General features: G+C 30.7%; 2 protein-coding genes across 4 annotated transcripts in view; one reads left to right on the forward strand and one right to left on the reverse strand.

Moving 5' to 3' along the window:
- The window catches only part of LOC118197716 (uncharacterized), a 146,838-nt gene extending 139,311 nt beyond the window's left edge, over positions 1-7,527 (forward strand). For all 3 annotated transcript variants that reach the window (XM_035369248.2, XM_035369247.2, XM_085816521.1), the window contains exons 14-15: positions 14-90; positions 6,799-7,527. In XM_035369248.2, coding sequence (XP_035225139.2) covers positions 14-90; positions 6,799-6,930 — 209 coding nt within the window. In that variant the 3' untranslated portion in view covers positions 6,931-7,527. The remainder of the gene's footprint in view (positions 1-13; positions 91-6,798) is intronic.
- Positions 7,528-7,706: 179 nt separating this feature from the next.
- Pyroxd1 (pyridine nucleotide-disulfide oxidoreductase domain 1) overlaps positions 7,707-18,138 on the reverse strand; it is a 59,473-nt gene continuing 49,041 nt past the window's right edge. The window contains exons 12-13 of the mRNA XM_085816522.1: positions 14,411-14,548; positions 7,707-8,052 (exon numbers count right to left, since the gene is read on the reverse strand). Coding sequence (XP_085672648.1) covers positions 7,804-8,052; positions 14,411-14,548 — 387 coding nt within the window. The 3' untranslated portion in view covers positions 7,707-7,803. The remainder of the gene's footprint in view (positions 8,053-14,410; positions 14,549-18,138) is intronic.

Raw genomic sequence — 18,138 nt, forward strand, 5'->3', positions numbered from 1 at the left:
TATTTATAAACAGGTATTCAGCGACTGGTGAAATTGTGCAAAGACAGAAAAGAACGTAATGACAGTGATTCAGTACTTGTTGCTTGTCTGGTAAGTTGAACAAAATTATTTTTAATTCCTTTTATGTATAACAGATTAAGAGTAGCATGCCAATTTCATTCTCACAGCTGGGTAAAATTCAGCTTACTCTTTATAAAGATAAACTTTCAGATGCTCTTAAAATGCATGTACAGTCAAAAGTCGTTAATCCGGACTCGTCGGGACTTCGGCGATTCCGGATTATAGATCATCAGTTTAAATCTCGTAAGATGGCATGCAGAAATTCTAAAATTAAAAATATGAAACCGTAATTTATGAAATAAAGAACAATTATGATCTAAAGTGTATCAAAATTTACAAAAAAAAAAAAAAAAAAAAAAAAAAACTTAATATTTATTTGTTTACTTTATTAAACATTTCTTTTAATGTAAGTTGTTTAAGTTGCTTCGTTTTATGTGATAATACTTTCTCTTTAATTCTATAAACAGACATAAGTTCTTGTTCAGTTACAAAGTTCCGCTGTTCAAGTCCCGTTAATTGCTGTGCCGAGAATACCTACTAACTTGTCAATCGAAATTTTTTCGTTTTCACTAACCTCTCTGTCACATTCTTCATGTCTTTATCCATTTTTTTCAGCAATTCCACTTTTTGTTTGTTGGACATCGAAACATACTTTCGTTTTGTACGATCCTTTGGGAGCTCCAGAATCGGAAATTCTATTTGACATAATCGAAAGTTCAAGTTTACTTTTATAAAATTGCTCTTACAGTCTGCAAAAAATAATAAGCGGGATCCAATTCCAAGATTAAGGAACAATGCAATCATTAACTGAAATAGATAATTGGATAATTTTAGCTTACACTGTCCGTTATACATTAAACGCGCAGGCGAAAACGTATTCTGCACTTGCGCACACGCATATGCGCAGTAGTCAAGGTCTTACGCGCACGCGTAAAACGCCTTTGCGCGTGTGCCAACGCGGCGCATGCGCAGAAAGTTTTTAGCTTTGAGGTCCGGATTATAGATCACTCCGGATTATGGGTGTCCGAATTAACGACTTTTGACTGTAATCTATTACTAAATCAATACCAACCTAAAGTTGAATCTTATTTAAAGACACGTAAACAGTTGCTCAATAACTTAGGCTGTCAAAAAACTGTCATCAAAGCACCCCCTCTATGGATAAGAAAGGTCTTTTAAGGTCTAGTAATACATATCAGAAAAAGGGAAAGAAATTGTCTGTCTTACTTTAATGGTAGTTTACTTCACAATAACTTGCTCTTTTCTGGAATGTAGTGATTATTTTTAGATCTCTGACATGTTTTTCTTCCGCAACAAAGATTTATAGGAACTTTCCTATTAATGACAACACTAAAAAAAATGCTTTCATGCTAAACGGGAGAAGTCGTCAGATGTTCAACTCCAGAGAAACTGCTTTTGCCAATAGCTCGCATTCACAGATTTATTGTATCTTGACAGAGAGATTTTCATCAAAACATATGGTCCTTAGATAAGGGAAGGTTGAATTTCCACTTTAGTAAAGACTATACACTTGTTTATTATCATATTTTTCTGACAGAAAGGAGCATTCATTTCATATGTTGAAATGTTCTAGAAAATGGAAAATTCCAGGAGGAATTTGATTAAACATTTTTTGAATAAACATCTTCAATGAAAAGCAAAACTTGGACTGAAATGGATTATTTTAATTTAAGCGAAATATACAATGGTCATCTGCCAAAATTTCATATCTATTTTGATAAAGAAGCCCTCATGTAAATGCTAAACCTGACAGGACTAGTTAGCTACTTTAATTAGGGTGTTTAACAATAAATAATTATTAATTATTTTAGTGAAACTACTTCTGTTATTTTTTAAAAAATGTTTTAAGCAGAAATAACTATTATTCAATAATTCGAGTTCAGACACCAAATATTAGTTTTATTATTAATGCTCTTTGCTTTTTACTTCCTTGTATGAAGTAAAAAGGAAGTACTGTAATTGTGAAAATTCTCAGGCATTATATTTCAACAAAAATATCCATTTTGACCGCTATCGAATGCAATTTAAGGATGTTTTTGAGTGGCATTTGTATGTAAGGACAAAATAAAAGAGTCTTTTCCCCCCAAAAAATTATAAAACTGATTTAAAATGAATTCTGAAGAGAAATTTTCGTGGCTTCTGTACATACGTATCTCACATAACTCAAAAACGAGTAGCTTCAGAATGTTGAAATTTTGTATATAGGGCTGCTATAACATGTGGATGTGCACCTCGTATTTTGTTTGCAATCGGCCGCACCAAACGTATATAAATATATGTATAAATAAATATATCCACTCTGTTAACTGCCTCATTGATCTCAGTTTCCTTACTTTTATATGTTTGTAAATTGTGCATTTTTTGCTTTAAAAATGATTGAATTACATTGTTCTTATCTTCCAGTTAACGTTTTTAAGCCTTTAGTAAATCTGCATGCAATATTTTCAACAGTTTAAAAGTTGTTTAAGTGCAACTAAGCCTAATGAATTTTGCGAAGGCGAACATGTTTACATTTTAAACTTGGCAAAATAGCGGATTTGCTGCCAATCTAGAGAAACTAAGCTTCGCAACAACAAAGATAATGCCTTCTTTTATTATTGAGAATTAAATCATGTTTAATCCGGTCTGGAATTTATTCAAGGAACTAAGTGTTTAAGATTTACTTCGTAATTTTTAATATAGATATTTTGAGTTTTTATGTATTTTTGCCTTATCGGAATGTGAGAACTGGATCAACTGAACGAGAGATACTGAATCGTCTGTAGAAAACTGTTTCTTTTTTGTTTTGTTTTCTTAATTTCTTTTATACATCATTTTAGATTTATTATAGTATTTGAATACAACATGTGGCAACGATTAGATAACTCTTCAAATGATATAAATTTATATACATTCTGATTTATAATATGAACAAAATGTAACACTAGCACCAGAGTGTTGCTGTGGTAAACAAATCTGCTGAATTTTTAAAGAGTGCATTTATTCTATTGTGGTTTATGCACTATCAACAAAGTAGATTTAATTCAATCCAATACATTTAAATTAAATGCAAGAAAAATTTTGTTTAATTTAATATTCCGTGCAAGGAAGTCATGTGGTGTACACATCAGATTTTTTAATTCAATTAATTTGATTGCTGTAGCACGGAATTCTTAGTGTGCTGCCATTTAAAAATGACTGTTCCTTCTGCATACTAAACTTGGCAAAAAATTAGTCCCTAATAAGTTTGCAACTTTCTGTTGAGGAGTGCATATAATGAGAAAGTATCAAAATTTCTTTTAAAATAATGTCAAAATTGATCTGGAAGAGTTCTGCATGAGGAGAATGTAAATCACACATATCTAAGACAGGTAAAAATGCTACGGTGTTGTAGCATTCCTTGATGAACATTCATTAAGAACAGCTGTCTCAACTTTCATGCAAGTTGAATGCATAATCTACAAGCTGAAAGGCCCTTTATTATTATTATTACCGAAATGAAAAATTTCCTTTAACAAAATAAATTTTTTAATTTAAATTTTAAATTTTATTTGTTAAATATTTGTCAGAATATGCATAAAGAATAATAAAAATGACACAAAGGAAAAAATCCAATTTATACTTATTTTCTTTCTGAAATCTAAAAGTTGGTGTCTGAGAAATTTTTGGCTATACTTTGTAATTCAAATGTATTAATACCTAAATATTACATTTTCAAATAATTCTAATATGTTGAATTAATTCCTAATTAGTTTTAAATTACTTAAATTTAAAATAAACAAATTATGAAAACTTTTCAAGTGGGAAAAAATTTGGGAATAAGCACTAACCTGTTAATTTTCTGCTATATCAAATGTTTGATGCATACAGAAAACATATATATATATATGTGTAGATAATTATAAACTTCTTTATTTCTTAACACAATTTTAAGCTGCATCATCTCATGGCATTTCGATTTCATAAATTTATAACCCTGAAGGAAATTATTATAAACTTTCTTTACCATAAATTTTAGGTGTTCATCCATCAGTCTGGTTCTTTTGACTTCAATGGTTAAAAATAATTGTTTCCATATAGATGTGTTCTCCACAAGGTGATTATTATTGTAAAAGTTCATAACTGACAATATTTATCTCTTCACAAATAACAAAAAGATTAATAAAATCCATATGTTCAAATCTTTGAATAAAATACATACCATACAATAAATTAATAAGCTCCATTTATAGATTTTCTAGAGAGTTACTCTTGTTTTTAAATGCAATGAAAATAATCTAAAACTACACTCAAAATCATTGGAAATTTAAATCTTTCTTCAAAGTCTTGCTACGATAATTAATATAATAATGCTAATTAAATTATGAGAAATGTAATCATGGGCCAAGCAAAATTACTTTGAGAGCCATCCCCTTATTATTTAATCAAATGAGATCAAACATTTCTGATATGGAAATTAAGGCATCACATAATCTGATGATGAAAAGTTTTTTGCACAAAATGATTATCTGAGTAAATTTCCACAATACAACATTTGATTTCAGTGTGAAAAGTGTGTAAGAACTCAAAAAGATTTGTTATGACTCTGGGGTATTATTTGGAAGAATATGCAAAGTGGCGAATCACTGGTCATTTAGAACCACAGCAGACAATCATGGACGCAGTGAGATGTGTGAATATTTCAAGACACAGTCTCTATGCTGCGGAACTATTCCACAATTCTCGAACTGTTGCAAGGAGGCTAGGACAAGATTGTAAACAAATACTTCTCAAGATCAATATCTGGCAACTGCCTATCATAACGGGAAGACTACTGCTCAGCAGTTAAGTACTTGCAGCCACCACTGGAACTGTTATATCACGACAAACTGTATACAGAAGGTTTAATGAAAAAGGCCTTTATGTCAAAAAGCCAAGGGTATGTATTTCACTATCTTCACAACAAAATGGTGATTTCTTTAATTAATGCAAAAAACATCAGAACTGTAGAGAATACCAATGGTCCCATGTTCTCTTTACCAACGAGTCAAGGTTTAGTTTAACATCTGATTATAAATGTGTTTACATCTGGAAAGAGTTGGAAATGTAAAATCTTAATTCAAGCACTGCAGAAATCATAAATGTTTCGGTAACACAAGTGTGATGATATGTGATATGGGGAGGAATAATGATCAATACGCTACACATCTACACGCTTTCAACAGCACATCTGTTATTGGCCAGAGATGTTAGGATGAGGTTTTAGAATCTAATGTAAGACTCTTTAGAGGTGCATACGGATTTGACTTTTATTTATGGATAAATGAAGTGCTCATCCACTTTCAGCAGACCTCGTTGAAGAATTCCTTGAAAATGAAAACATACCATAGCCAATCTCCTGACCTGAACCCGATAGAGAACTTACAGGATTACCTTGGGAAAATAGTTGCATGGAAGCATATTCCTTCTAAAGATATAAATGCAATGAAGATTGCACTGGTGGAGAAGTGGTACGATTGACAACATATTGCCAACATGAAAACACATTGTGATATGTGTGTACAAATCAGGAGAGATCACATTCTGTATTCAATTCATAAATCTTAATTTTTTTTCCGCATTATTATTTCTTCCCCTCTTGAATTCTCCTTGTAACATATTTTTAGCACTTTTAATGTTTCTGCTACAGTTTTGTATTATTAGCAACACTTTTATTATTTTCCCTTGGTTTTATGTATTATGATGCTATGCATCCTGCCACCCACATTCATAAAATTATTTTAGAATTTCTGAGAAATCTGTGATTAAGTAAAAATAATTTTAGACATGAGTGTATATCTGAATTTCATCAGCTGTTTCAGTTCCGAGCAAAACGTTTTTACTACTGCACTTTTCTTTGCACAAAACAGATTTTTCTCTGTGAAATTCCCTTTTTCATTCATCTGGATCAGTGTAGTGGCCCCAAGTGGTAAAGTTGATGAACTCTGGTAGTGTGACCTCAATTTGAATTCAGCGAACAATTTGGCTGTATGGGCATTTTTGTGGGTTTTTTTTCCCTCTGTAATGTGGATACAAGCCAATTTTCCTTAGAAAGTCCTCTGCAAAGGCATTCCTCACAGGTAGACAGTTTTCACATGCTTTAATAATCAAACTGAACCAATAAATAAATTTCACTATTTTCAAAAGACTTCAACATATAGAAAATTCAGATAACTTTTCTGCATTATGAGTAGCCACTTAAATAAACTAACGCAGCAATTTTCTGTGCACATAAAATACAGATTTAATTGTACAATCCTGATTCTCCCTTTCTTTGCAACATAAAACCACCATTTGGGATTTAAAAAAAAAATTACCTCCGATTCTACTAATATAAAAAGCTGAAATTAAATGGGAAAAATTATTTTCAGCAAACATGTAATAAACTTCGGGCTACTTATTGAAATAACCAGCATATCGCTAGCTATCCGTGTTTTGCCAAATGTGCAATAGCTTCAATAACTGCAATTTTCACGTAGTAAAAGATCTCTGATTTTATAATACTTTATTTTAATTTACTCATGAGAGAACAAATTCCATGCATGAAAATTATTAACGACAACCTAAATAATTTTCTGACTCTTTAGCCTACATAATGTTTAAATTACATTTTACCTACTTTTATTACTTGTTGATTACTTTTAGTACTTGTACAAAAATCTACTTGTTAAATTACGTTCCCTAAATTATAAAGCCATAAAAAATCATCTTTACTTCCAGGCAGCATTACGGAAGATAGCAGTAGTACGACAAAAAGAAGAATTTATGAAATTAGGAGCTCAAGAACTCGTGGAACCTCGTTTGTGGGATGCTTTTCTGGCTCATTCATCTAAGAGAGAGAGTTATGTTTAAAATATAATGCCAGAAATTTTTTTATGGTTGTTCACTGCAAGATACTGCTGTTCTCTCATATTTTTGTTAGCATTTCTTAAAACATTACCTTCTTATACTGGCTGAACCAATGCAGTAAATCTATCAAGAAATAATATGTAAGTATGAAAAGCAAAAGGAAATATTTTTATATTTTATCAATGGTAGAAAGAGTGTAAAAATATATATAGTATAATGCTGTAGCCAGCACGACTATGTTACCTAAGCTCTGCTTATGTAATTTTAGTCGGCAAACTATTTGAAAGATGCATCTAGTCAAATTCTCACTTCTCAAAGTTTTTCCAGGATCATAACATTAGATATGTGTCTTGAAATCATGCTAGCAGTTAAAGGGTGAATGCTGACTGTTGTAGTATCAAGAAAAAAGCAATAATTTAATAAATTTGCAAAACAGGTTTTAAAAGGTCTCCGAATGATAATCTGTTTTCAAAGTTTTTGAGAAGCTGGGAAGATGTAATAAATCTTATATTCACAGACTACTGTATAAAATGTTTTTGATGAAAAATGTATGCAAGAAATTTCAATAAAAGAAGTAAAAAAAAAAAAAAAAAAAAAAAATATGAACACTTTCATTTTGTACATGAATTTCCAGTGTGCAGTTCAAAACATATGTATTCCCATATCCCACCCACATCCATGAAATTTTAATACAAATGATGATAGTAATTTAAGATGAACTTATTTGCAATACAAATAAATGATAATTTATGAAACAGTAATTTATTTCATGAACACAATTTCTAATAGTGAAAATGCTTTATTTACAGTTTTGTAAAAGTAATCTATACAGCTTTTCACAAAGGTAATATTACCTCATCCTTTTAACTGAATCTATTAATCAAAATAATCTTCGATGTCTATGTCAGGATTTAGTAAGTCTTCTCCATATGCAGAGAGATCTAATTGATTAAGAATGAGGTTCTCAAAAGTTTCTTCTAAATCAGTTTCTCCAATCAGAATGGCACCCTGCATTCTCCCATCTTGCATTATTACTTTCACATATTCTTCACGGTCTGAAACTCTCATTATAATATCATAATCATTTCCTAATTTCTGACCATTAAAAAGTCCCAGCAACACCACCTAAAATATGAATAGAAAGTTTAAAATGTGTTCATATACTGATAACTTAAAATTCTACCTCCTCCTCTCCCCCCCCAAAAGAAATCAGATTTTTCTTTTCTTGTACTTAATTTTTATATCTCTTATACTGTTTGTATGTATCATTTGTTCAAATTGATGAAACAGAATAAAATAATAAAATCTGTAAGCTGATGGCTGCTAAATGTTAAAATTATTCAAAAGCTTTTACCATTAATTTTAGCTTTGTATTGATTTAGATACATTACTGATGAATCATTCTTGAAAATTTAGCCAAATAAAATGTATTACAAAATAATTGAAATTCCCAACCACAATTCTAATCAGGTAACTGGAATTAAAAAACCTGTACTATTTTAATACTTATTATTAATAAGATTATTTAATACTATTTCTAATTATGCTAGCAAATTAGAATTCTAAGAAAATTTTTATTATACCATACAATTTTAAAAAATAAAAATAGAAACTTATATGAAAAAGACAAAGTTGAAATATAGTACATAAGTAGTTCTGACACCTGTTTCCTAAGAATTATTCTTGACAGAAGAATAATTGTATGTCTCTAAATCCAAATGATCTCCAGTTATGGGATGATCCAAATGATCTCCAGATATGGGAGTTAACCAGTTTTGCCAGGTTGGAAAAGAATACAAAGATTCTTTCAATACATGGAACTACAGACTTATTAGTCTCCTATCTGGAGCAACTAATCAACAGTCACTATAAACTTAGTAGTCATACATTGAAAAGATCTGCAACAAAAAAGAAAGAGAACAAATCTTTCATGTGGTTGTCTAGAACAGCAATTCTCAACCAGTAGGGCGCAAGAGAAAAATAGGTGATATGCAAAGAAACAAAGTATTTTTAACTATTAAATTCAAAAATGAAATACCCCAACATCCTGTTTAAGTTATTTTTGCATGATCTGAGCTTTGCCCAAGGTCAATAGCTGCTCACAGACTTTAACAGAATAATCTGTTTGTTTTTTTTTCACAAATATTCCTTCAGCCATAGACTTAACAAACTTTGTCATAGATTATGTTCTTAAAAGGAGTAATAGAAATGGATGTTGTATTTGATAGGGAATAAAAATAAGTTCCTGTAAAAAGATAATAGCATCTCATTAATTCTTTTAAAGTTGATTGATTTATTAGCATGTCTAAATTTTATGTCACCACCATTTGTGGGCTCATATTGCTATATTTTCAATAAGATTAATTTCTTTACATCGATTTCCTGTCTCTTACAACAGGTATTTTGTCTTTGCTTTGCATTCCTTACTTTTCTATACATAACTTAAAAGTTTTGATAATTAAAATGGTAACCAATTTTTAATCTAATATTTTTTATGTGTGCATATTTAATACAAATAGCCAACAGATTATGCAAATGGCTATATAGATATATATATATATATATTGAGAAACTGAAAAATAATCATTGAAAAATGTAGTGGTATTACTAAACTTTCTAAATGTTTGTTTAGATGGTACATGTTAGTCAAAAAGTTGAGAACTGCTGGTCTAGAACTATATACTGAAATGTAAAAATGAGGACACAGTATGGTTCTTGAAATATAAAAATGTTGACACCATACTAATCAGACACTCTAAATCAGTAGTCGGCAGCCTAGTAGCTGTGGTGTGCTAAACCAATCTACCAATATGATTCAGGGTGCCACACAGTAGGAAATATATGAAACAATTTGATTCACACAGCAATGCATGCAGAGTTAGGGAATAGAGGTCAAGCATACAGATTTAGAGTTTTATTATATATGAATTATTCATGATTTAAAAATACTTATTAATATAAAAAGAAAATAAAATTATTCCATCAATATAAATAAAAAATTTTAATTATACATATTTTATGTATCTTTTAAACATAATTATTAAATTAAACAACATACAATTACAACATAAGAACAAAATGAGGCACACAATATCATTTACTTCAGTATTTTCACCAAGAGCAACGCTAAATACAACAGTTTCTTGTAATCCAAAATTCTGTTTCGCTGTCACATTTTCAGCTATTTCAGTTATTCGTCTTTTAATACTTTGCGCAGAAGCCGATATTTCTTGAATTCAGGTTAATATTGTTTGTAGATTTGGTAAACCATTAAACAATATTTCAACACTTCTTAAAAATTTGTCCTTTAATATACAGTCAAAAGTCATTAATCCGGACTCGTCTGGACTTCGGCAATTCCGGATTATCGATTTTTCTGGATTATAGACCATCAGTTTAAATCTCATAAAATGGCATGCAGAAATTCTAAAATTAAAAATATAAAACCGTAATTTATGAAATAAATTATGATCCAAAGGGTATCAAAATTTACAAAAAAAAAAGCTTAATATTTATTTGTTTACTTTATTAAACATTTCTTTCAATGCGCGCATACGTAAAGCGTACATTACGCACAATCGAAATTAGAAAATTGCAACCAGAAAACTATTTGATGTGTATTCGTGATATTTATAATGACGAGGAATTTGATTTAAATCATATCAAAGACGGCGTACAACGAGATGAAATACTACATTTAGTAAGGAATTACAGTCAAAAGTCGTTAATCCGGATTCGTCGGGACTTCGGCGATTCCGGATTATCGATTTTTCCGGATTATAGATCATCAGTTTAAATCTCGTAAGATGGCATGCAGAAATTCTAAAATTAAAAATATGAAACCGTAATTTATGAAATAAAGAACAATTATGATCTAAAGGGTATCAAAATTTGCAAAAAGAAAAAGCTTAATATTTATTTGTTTACTTTATTAAACATTTCTTTCAAAGTAAGTTGTTTAAGTTTTGCTTCGTTTCATGTGATAATACTTTCTCTTTAATTCTATTAAACAGACATAATTTCTTGTTCAGTTACAAAGTTCCATTGTTCAAGTCCTATAATTGCTGTGTCAAGAACACCGACTAATTTGTCAATCGAAATTTTTTCGTTTTCACTAACCTCTGTCACTTTCTGCGCTATCAGAAGCGAATTATAATGACGAGGAACTTGTTTTAAATCATATCAAAGACGGAGCACATCGAGACGAAATACTAATTTGGTAAGGAATTATAAGCCAAATAAAATAAAAACATCTGCCCTGAAGATACGGATAGTGCTGACAGATCAACTTCCAATTCATTACGTGCCCGCTGCGGCGTTCCCCCCGCGGAGCAGCGTGAAATTGATAAACAGATTTCGGATTTCAAAACATACTTTCGCTTTAGATCCTTTACATATTAACAAATATATATCGGAAATTCTATTTGATATAATCGAAAGTTTAAGCTTACTTTTATAAAATTGCTCTTACAGTCTGCAAAAAATAATAAGCCGGATCCAATTCGAAAATTAAGGAACAACGCAATCATCAACATTAACTAAAATAGATAATAAGATAATTTTAGCTTATACGTCCATTATACATAAAACGCGCACGCGAAAATGTATTCTGCACTTGCGCACACTCATACGTGCAGTCGTAAAAGGTCTTACGCAGTCGTGTTAAGGTCTTATGTTCCAATTGTTTGACAAAAAATGTAACTTGCTTTCTTATATCCAGAAACAGTTCTTTTTATAAATAAATTTTATACATTTGTCATCAGAATTCTGAAATGTGAACTAATGTTTAGTTTGAAAATGTCTTTGTATACTTAATGTGCGACATAACACACATACAATACGATTCTTTTTATAATTGAGTATATATTCATTCGTCCATGAGTCCTGAAAACCAGGAACAAACCTTAAAAAAAATCAGGCTATCCATTTTTAGTGGACATTTAGAGGAGAGACAGGATGATGCAATAAAGGCCCAGAAATCGACAAAGCTTGGGACCAGAGGTTGTGTGGATTTCAGGACAGAAAAGACAAAATCATAATATTCAGACTAAAAGTGTAAAATAAATAAGGCATATTAGATACATTTAATTAAATTATCATACACACACACACATATATATATATATATATATGTGCATGTGTGTATGTTATATTATTCATTTATATTAGTTATTACAGGGATATTTAAAAGCATTAAAGACGTATACAATAATGACATTAAAATAAGGAATATTAATAAAGCGTATATATATATATTTACATAATTCAAACATTTTTCTGGGAAAACTTTAGGTGCTTCAGAATAAATTTTTTTTATTATTATTTATTTATTATATAATTTCTTGCTCTATGAGACAGCTCTGTTCTAAAAAATTTATGTATTCTTCACCATGTTCCAAACACCCCCATTAAAAGAAATTTTCTCACTCCTATCAAATTCACTATCTGTGTCAGTGTCGGAATCATTTTCTTGCTGTGGCGAGTTTAAAACAGAGCTAATGATTTTATCATCGGTCATCTGATATGCCAGTGTTGGCTCATCTGAACACATCATCCATTCAACAATATCTTCTTGCAAAGCCTCCTCATTTATTCTTTCTTCCATATATAAAAGCAATTCTTTTGCTTTAATCCTTGCTGCACTGATCCTAAAACTAGAAAATCCACTGTCATCACTCGCAGTTTCAATAAATAGAAAAAGTGGCCATACATTATACCATGCATTTACTAATGTTATTCTGGAAACAGAATTCCATGATTCAGCTAACAAATAAATGCAGTCTTTGATGGTGAATTAGTTTTATAATCACAAAGTGAAAAAGAATGCATTTCTTGAAAGAATTTTTTTCAGAAACTCTGATTTATTAATGGCATTTAAAATGCTGTGTATTATGCCCTGGTTCATTGGCTGGATCAACAATGTAATATTTGAGGGCAAAAAAGGGCCATGCCATTATCACATGTAAAAATTGTTGCATCTGGATGTGCAGAGCAGTTGTCTAACAATAGTAAAATCTTGCAATTTGATGGTAACCCCACACTGTTACAATGCCTTCTAGCCTCTTTAATGAAATGCTCCATAAACCATTCAGTCACAAGTTTTTTTTTTTTTTTTTTTTTTTTTTTTTTGTGAACCAGAAATTTTTAGTATTCCTGTAAATTACATGTAAGAATTTTATTCCTCTCAAAGCTCTGGGATTGGTGCTCTTACCAACTACCACTAGTTTACTAAGTTCAAACTGCATTGCAGCATTCTAAAATAGTAACTCTTTAAGACATAATAACACGCCGAATAAATACTAATTCGGAAGTCAAACAACAAAAATCAGCGTTATATTTTCAAAATTTTCGCAGGACTAGTTTCGATGGTTTTACCGAACCACCATCCTCAGCTTCAAAACCGCAAATGATTTTTGCTATTAAAAAGTGCTGAAATTAAAAATATTTTTAATTTATCCATAAAATATCCAGATTAAAAAAAAAAGAAAAAACGGCAGCATTAAACAATCTCATGGAAATAACAACGCTCAGAAAATACAATCGTGAACGTTAATCGTGAACTCAAAAGAAAAGTTGACTGAATAGTCTCCTTTTTTACCTCGAAGTGGATTGGAGGGGGAAAAAATTTTTATCATGCTGTCAATAGTTTGGTATTTCCATTATGACTCATTATTATTCGGCAATTACGACATCATTATTCAGTAAGTATTTTTTATTTGGTATTTCGTTCTCCATGTTGCGGTTCCAGGATATAATTATCAAACATAAATTGAATATTTATATCTTGAAAGGCAACGTGGATTTCAGGTCGGCAGATTTTCAGTATTTGACTGCTCTAAATTTGAATATCACAAATTCACAGACTGAAATTGATATAATCATTCAACTTCACATAATGAAAATGAAATTTCTTTAATATGCAAACATTTCGATATTTGTTTCTGAAAATATTATAATCCAATTCTGCACACAGAAATATGTAAAAACTGTAATATTAAACCAAAGTATTTAATCAGATTTCAATCATTCACATTCATGAAAGAGTAACTCCATTTAAACACCCATTCTTTCCACATTTACATAATGGGAAGAATGGGAAAGAACTGTGTAATAACCAGAATCTCAAAACAATGCTTGACACTCTGAATACCTGAAGTACAATGTTATTCTCTTTATAAATGAAATAATGCCCGACTCAGTTTTTTCATTCTTATTCACAGATGCAAATTTCCTGTCAGTTAAACTATCATGAATGTTTATTCTTTATCTTACTGTCAATTCTCTTATGCTATTTAGATATTAGTAAACTAAGATATAAATTTTTAAGTATGTCTATTGTTCTTAAATTACTCAGTTAATTACATAATGCACAGTTTTATGATAGTCCAGTAATACATAACATTATAGTAGTATAACAAAATGGGATTTGAAAAATTAAAAGACTAAGCTATAGACATCTATAGCATCAAAATATAATGCATACCTTGTAACCAAAGAAACGAGTTACATGAGTAAAAAGATCAAAACAGATATCAAGAATTGCAGTTTCATTATGAAGACTACATGACATACACTTGGCTGCATAAGCTCCCATTTGCCTTGCTTGTGTCCACAATCGCATCTAAATAAATAAAATTATGAGCAAAGCATAAGGTATATAATATCAGTATCAACAAAAGCTTCAAAATAATCCAATGATTTTTAGTGTTACAAATGAGTTGAACTCACAAATTAGTTAATTTTACTTGGTACAGATGGTGGTAGGAGTACTAGATAATCTCCTGCATAATAAGGGTGAATTTGGCAGGTTTTTTTTCCCCCCAGGAATTTTTGCTATATTTTGAATGCTTGTTATAGCTAGAAATTGCATCAAAGACAAAGCACACTTTTTTTGGGGGGGGGGAATGAGGAATCTAATTCTGGAGAAGAAAATCTTCTGTTGGATAATCAAAATTAATTTGGATTTAGATATAGATATTTGATTTGAAAATTTGGAAGCTAGTTCAAGTGGAAAAGAAGGTTTTAGTGGTACCAACACCCGCTTCATATACCACTCCATATTTCCACCACACACAGAAGTATTTTTAGGTAACTAAAGAAATCAATATTCATTAATTTTTTTCCTACTACAGTCAAAAGTCGTTAATTCGGACACCCATAATCCGGACCTCAAAGCTAAAAACTTTATGCGCATGCGGCGTGTTGAAACATGCGCATAGGTCTTTGCGCGTGCGCGTAAGACTTCTTACTACTGCGCATTTGCGTGTGCGCAAGCGCAGAATATGTTTTCGCGTGCGCGTTTTATGTATAACGAACGGTATAAGCTAAAATTATCTAATTATCTATTTCAGTTAATGTTGATGATTGCGTTGTTCCTTAATTTTCGAATTGGATCCGGCTTATTATTTTTTGCAGACTGTAAGAGCAATACTATAAAAGTAAACTTGAACTTTCGATTATGTCAAATAGAATTTCCGAATCTGGAGCTCCCAAAGGATCGTACAAAACGAAAGTATGTTTCGATGTCCATCAAAGAAAAAGTGGAATTGCTGTAAAAAATGGATAAAGACATGAAGAATGTGACAGAGAGGTTAGTGAAAACGAAAAAATTTCGATTGACAAGTTAGTCGGTATTCTCGGCATGGCAATTAATGGGACTTGAACAGCGGAACTTTGTAACCGAACAAAAAAATTATGTCTGTTTATAGAATTAAAGAGAAAGTATTATCACATAAAATGAAGCAACTTGAACAACTTACATTGAAAGAAATGTTTAATAAAGTAAACAAATAAATATTAAGCTTTTTTTTGTAAATTTTGATACCCTTTAGATCATAATTGTTCTTCATTTCATAAATTACAGTTTCATATTTTTAATTTTAGAATTTCTGCATGCCATCTTACGCGATTTAAACTGATGATCTATAATCCGGAAAAATCGATAATCTGGAATCGCCGAAGTCCGGATTAAAGACTTTTGACTGTATAATATTTATGTTGTACTAATTTCCAAATTGATCATGTAACATGCCTTATCATGTTCTAAAAATTCAGTAGAAAAACATTATTATATTGACAGATTAATAACATAAAAATACATAATGGTGAATAACAAAGTATTATTTTAATTAAATTTATTATTTGCCACAGTATGGCATAATGTTTTTATTATTTTCTTGTTAATCAGTATAAAATAGCATATTTCTATAAAGATGCATGCATATTTTCCCTTTCAAAAGGGTCTTTATTTCACTTGGTCGAGATAGTAACATTTAACAAAGAATATCCCTTCTGTTAGACATAGAATATTCCAGTAACAACAGAGGATAGGCAATAACTTTGAGATAGTAGCATTTAACACAGAATATGCACCTGTCAAGGGAGAAAATAAGTACCATCTGTTACCAGAATGACTGACAGATATTACACATATTTGGGAAGAGAGAATTGCTTAATCTTGCAATCCCCGAAGGGTTAAAACTGTTTTTAACAATACGATGCACTCAAAAAAGAATTAGCCCGAGTAATATTCGGACGTGACATTTTGGAATACCAGTGCTGTGCCCGAGATTATTTCAGGCAGTTAAAAGGTTAAAGCTTTAATAATATTTTGCCACACTTACTAAACTGCCAAATAATAAAACTGATCAGTAACCAACTGCAAATTTAAAACACTAGGGCACATGCAGATGTGGAAAAACAAAACAATCCCGTCAAATATGGAACAGGATATATGAAATATGGAACTTCTTCACTTCTCTTTGATTTAAACATTGATGCAGGTCTGATATTTTCAAAGAGAAACCTATTTTAATACTTATCTGCATCTTATGCTTTGTGTGGGTGGAACGGATCATGCGACTCTTTGTATTAACCATTTAGGTTCTTTCTGTACTGCCATAGGTGAAAAGACCAAGCTGCATCAGAAACAGTGAAAAAAGGGGCTAAAATTTAAAAACCAGGAAATCATGAAATATGATGAAAAACTCGGAGAATTTGCATTTATGCCCTATGCATTCCATTTTTTGCACATAGACACTTCTCTCAAGAATAAAAATAACTTTGAAATAAATAATAAAAAATACTTCACCTTCAAGTATAAATGTAATGTATACTTTAAAAAATTTAATTAATTTTATTGAATAGGAAAACTCATAAAAAAGGATAAATAAAATTTGAAAGCTTTCTGATTTTATATAGTGACCAAACAGCCTCCCCCCCCCCATTTACAGACACATACACGTATCAAGAGCATTTGGACTAACACTGTATTGGGCTAAAAATATTTAAAAACAGCATATCTTTAGAATTCCTATAAAACAGGCATGTGTGCTGGAGATAAAAATGTTTTATTCCCTACAGCATTGCCACTGCTCACTGGTTTAACTTTGAAATTGTTGAGTTTTTTAATTTAAAAATTTGTTAAAATTTTACAAAATATGAAATAGACAATAAAACAAATTCCAAATTTCAAATTCAGGCTTCCAGGTGCCCATGTTCAGATGGAAGACTATGTTATTCAAAATTGGATGACTCTAGGTACCGTTGTTTTTTCACAATGCAAGAAACATAGATACATTCATATAGATTCTTCATTATTCAGTTTCTATAAATATAATACAGAGTGATAATATTTGGTGGCAAGAATTTGAAAAGTGATACAGCCATTTATAATGATTCGACAAAAAATGCCATTTCAAGACTAATACCCCTTCTGGACTATTAAAAAGCAAAACAAAAAAGGCATTCTCACTGTCCTATAACGCCCATCTCGAAGCATGAGAGAACATTAATGAGAAATGGAAATAAAAATCTCTTGTTGTAAACCAACACAGAATTCTTTCAGAGCTGTTGAATGCTTGCAAGAATCAAAATCATGGGCAGTATTTTTGACAATATATCATTAGGTATTGTATAATCAACAAGTACCTTAAAAGTTTACGAAAACCAGCAACGAAGCTGAGTGTGCTGTAATACAAAATCAAAAATTATTCATTTTTACTTTTTTTTTGGGGGGGGCCTTTTACACATGTATGGCTTTAATACTCCTTCTGAATACCAAATAAAAACAATTTAATTATAAAATAAGAGTTATTAAGATTATGTAATTTCAGCATTCACTGATAACTGAATTCTGGTAGTATCATTGCAGAATTATGTGATGAACTGCAAAATAAAACAGCATTCATCACTCACAAACATTCTCTCCCA

The sequence above is a fragment of the Stegodyphus dumicola genome, chromosome 5 (assembly GCF_044657685.1).
Source record: "Stegodyphus dumicola isolate Sdum_Otavi_A_Nest chromosome 5, ASM4465768v1".
Taxonomy (NCBI): Eukaryota; Metazoa; Arthropoda; class Arachnida; order Araneae; family Eresidae; genus Stegodyphus; species Stegodyphus dumicola.